This window comes from Ovis aries, chromosome 16, assembly GCF_016772045.2.
Source record: "Ovis aries strain OAR_USU_Benz2616 breed Rambouillet chromosome 16, ARS-UI_Ramb_v3.0, whole genome shotgun sequence".
In the NCBI taxonomy this organism is placed as follows: domain Eukaryota; kingdom Metazoa; phylum Chordata; class Mammalia; order Artiodactyla; family Bovidae; genus Ovis; species Ovis aries.
In genome coordinates this window covers 10,776,710-10,779,755 of record NC_056069.1, presented here as the reverse complement: position 1 = coordinate 10,779,755, position 3,046 = coordinate 10,776,710, and the positions used below count along the sequence as shown (strand labels likewise).

At 42.4% G+C, this 3,046-nt stretch overlaps 1 protein-coding gene across 1 annotated transcript; it reads right to left on the bottom strand.

Moving 5' to 3' along the window:
• Positions 1-353: 353 nt before the first annotated feature.
• On the bottom strand, positions 354-2,237 carry LOC105610637 (large ribosomal subunit protein uL30-like). The gene has a single exon (XM_042233718.2). The coding sequence runs from the start codon at positions 2,216-2,218 to the stop codon at positions 1,472-1,474; it is 747 nt and encodes a 248-aa protein (XP_042089652.1). The 5' UTR covers positions 2,219-2,237; the 3' UTR covers positions 354-1,471.
• Between the last annotated feature and the right edge of the window lie 809 nt (positions 2,238-3,046).

Genomic DNA, 3,046 nt, shown 5'->3' with positions numbered 1-3,046 from the left:
TCTTAGAATGAAGACTCCTTGGTGGTGCTTCGCTGGTCTCGTCTATTGAACTGAGAGAAACATCCTAATTCCACATTGAGAGTCAAAGGCTGAACGTTCCAGAGAATACATAAGTATTCTGGAGCCCAAGTGAGCAAATAAAAGATTAATTTCTTTTCATTTCATTTTCTTGGCTTTGTGTCTCAAAAGGACGGCCAGCCTCCCTCTTCCTCAATCTCTTCTTGTGGGTGTTTGTTTATTAGTGGAGCAGAATGAGATCCTGAAAGCCTTCCCCTTGCTCTGATGTTCTGACTGTAATGGAAACAGTCTCCAGGGGGTGAAGTGTCACTGTGGTTATCTAATGATCAAGGACAGCATGCCTGAGAGAGAGAGAGCAGCCAGGGTCCCTGGCTGTCACCACACGGCTTATTCTCCCCCTCCTCTCTCTTGCCCTGCCAGTGACTAATTGATTTATGAAAGCCCTTGGAGGTGCTCTGAGGGAGAAAGACACTTTATATCTGCTTACAACAAATCCTCAGAGGAACAAAAAAATCCATTTCATGCACAAATTTCCCTGCTTGACTCTTTCCTCCATTCAATTCCCAGTCAGCTAAATCTTCAGCACCTAAAGAATTCAGTAGACAAAAAAAAAAAAAAAAGAAAGAAAAATCTTCTGATGGCTGGTTCCTGCCAAACAAAGAGATTCGCACATGAAGGAGAGAAAGCAGAATCAATAATAAAAATGAGGGACAGAAAAGTAGGCAGTAAAGAAGGAAAGTAGTTCTGTGTCCTTGAGGCACTAATTTAAAACAATCACTAGATCCCAAAGTCAACAAGTTCTGTTTCTAACACTGGCCACTAGTGAGTAGGACTCACGAAAAGCCAGAATCTTACAGTGCAGCCTCTTGGCAACTCCATTTATCATAAGTAAGTTCTAATAGACTGATTCTTTTTTTAACCTCTGGCAACCAATCTAATGTTTCTATAGATAGACTCAAAAGTGCTGTCAACCTTTTGTATATCCATCCTACCAAAATGTACCAAAGGGTTGATTTGGGATGTCTTGCTGCCCAACAGGGACTGAACCTTGCATTCTGACTTTCTGATTCAGCTTCTGCCTACAGTGCATTTGCTTTTCAAAAGGAGATTGCCAGGGCTCCAGAAAGAGTTGAAGGAATATTAATAAGAGAACTGAGCTTTTATCAAAAGCGGCTTCTTGTAAGTGAACTTGGCCCAATTCGGAGTTCTTCCCCTGTTGCTGATGGATCCCAGGGACCCTTCGGTAAAAGCCAGAAAAGTCATTCATGGGACTTTCTCCCATGCAGATGTTAAGCTCTTTGGACAGCTGGAATAAGGTTAAATTCATTCATTTATTCACTGAGTATTTATTAAGTACCTGAAATGTGCCTGACTGGTAAGTAGAATTTATTTATTTTTTGTTTTGTTTCAATTGTTTATTAACCAGATTACAAAAATAATCCTGGCAGATACCTTAGTTCATCCTTCTAATAAGTCTGTTGATCTGGTCTTCCCTGTCGCCAGCATCTCCACCTTCTACAAAATGGGTGGTCTTTTTCTTCATTCCACCTCGTGGAGAAGACAATTTAAAGGGCCACAGGAAGTTGTTTGCTTCTTTGAAATGTTTTCCAACGGTATAGATCTCATGAATCAGATCCTCCATGCAGATGATTCCATATTTCCCAAGAGATCGAGCAATCAATGCATTGTCTGTCAGGGAAATTCGCTTTTTGTTGATTTTGCCATAACCACGCTTGTAGATCAATTCATTTACAGACTTCAGATTGGGGTACCCCCATGCAATGTATGGCTCCACAGTTCTCAGCATATTAATTGATGCCTTGTTGAGCTTCACAAAGGTGCTGTTGAAGATCTGCCGGAGGCGAGGGAGCTGCAGCACCTTTTGAACCTTTGGGCTCACACCGTTGAGACCTCTGATCCTGATGACAAACGCCAATTTGGGTTCCACGGGTACATAGAAGTTGCTGGCTTTTCGTGCCATCCTAGCCATTCGAATTTCAGTTCTGTACATCTGCCTGTATTCCTCGTGGTAATGCTTAGCTTTTTCATAGATAAGCTTCCTCCTTGCCTTTCGAAGCATCTTTTGGGCAAACTTCTTTCTCAGTCGCTTGATCTTAAGCTCTGCGAAATTCTTCCGTTTTTTCTTAAGGGTTTCTGGCACAGCAGGAACCTTCCTTTTCTTCTCTTCTGCACCCTCCATGGTTCCAGCCGGGAAAGAGCAGAATTTATTTTTTAATCATTAATTATAACGTTTGATCCAGAAAGGCAATGGCACCCCACTCCAGTACTCTTGCCTGGAAAATCCCATAGACGGAGGAGCCTGGTAGGCTGCAGTCCATGGGGTCACAAAGAGTCGGACACGACTGAGTGACTTCCCTTTCAGTTTTCACTTTCATGCATTGGAGAAGGAAATGGCAACCCACTCCAGTGTTCTTGTCTGGAGAATCCCAGGGACGGCAAGCCTGGTGGGCTGCCATCTATGGGGTCACACAGAGTTGAACATGACTGAAGCGACTTAGCAGCAGCAGCAGCATAACATTTGATCTGCAGAAATAATCGGTCCAGTGTTTGGAAGAAGTATACCAAGAGACAATGGGTAGGGAGAGAAAAAAGAGGAAACTACTTTGCTCCCTTCTTCACAGCCCCTCGGCTAAGTTCCATGGGGAGGAGAGTTCTGAAGCACCGAGCCACTTTCAAGTTGCGAGCTACAGTGAATTACTTTGGCAAGTTCTATTTCATTGGTTTAAATCTGGTATAACATAGAATAACACATAGCTTCCTAGAACTGTCTATATCCAGAACCTATGTCAGTTGCTTAGAACGTTTTCTAAAATCCATCTACATGGAAGAAAAGTTTTTAAATGAATTTTAAACACACCCCAAGGTTATCCTTCCTCCACTTCAGGGTTTGTTCAATGGCTGCAGGCAACCAAGCAAATGCCAAATCAGACATAGACCAGAATAACATGGCTGCCCTTTTAATCTTTTGCAAATTCAGTCAAACAGCAGTCATTCTTATTCTATAAAA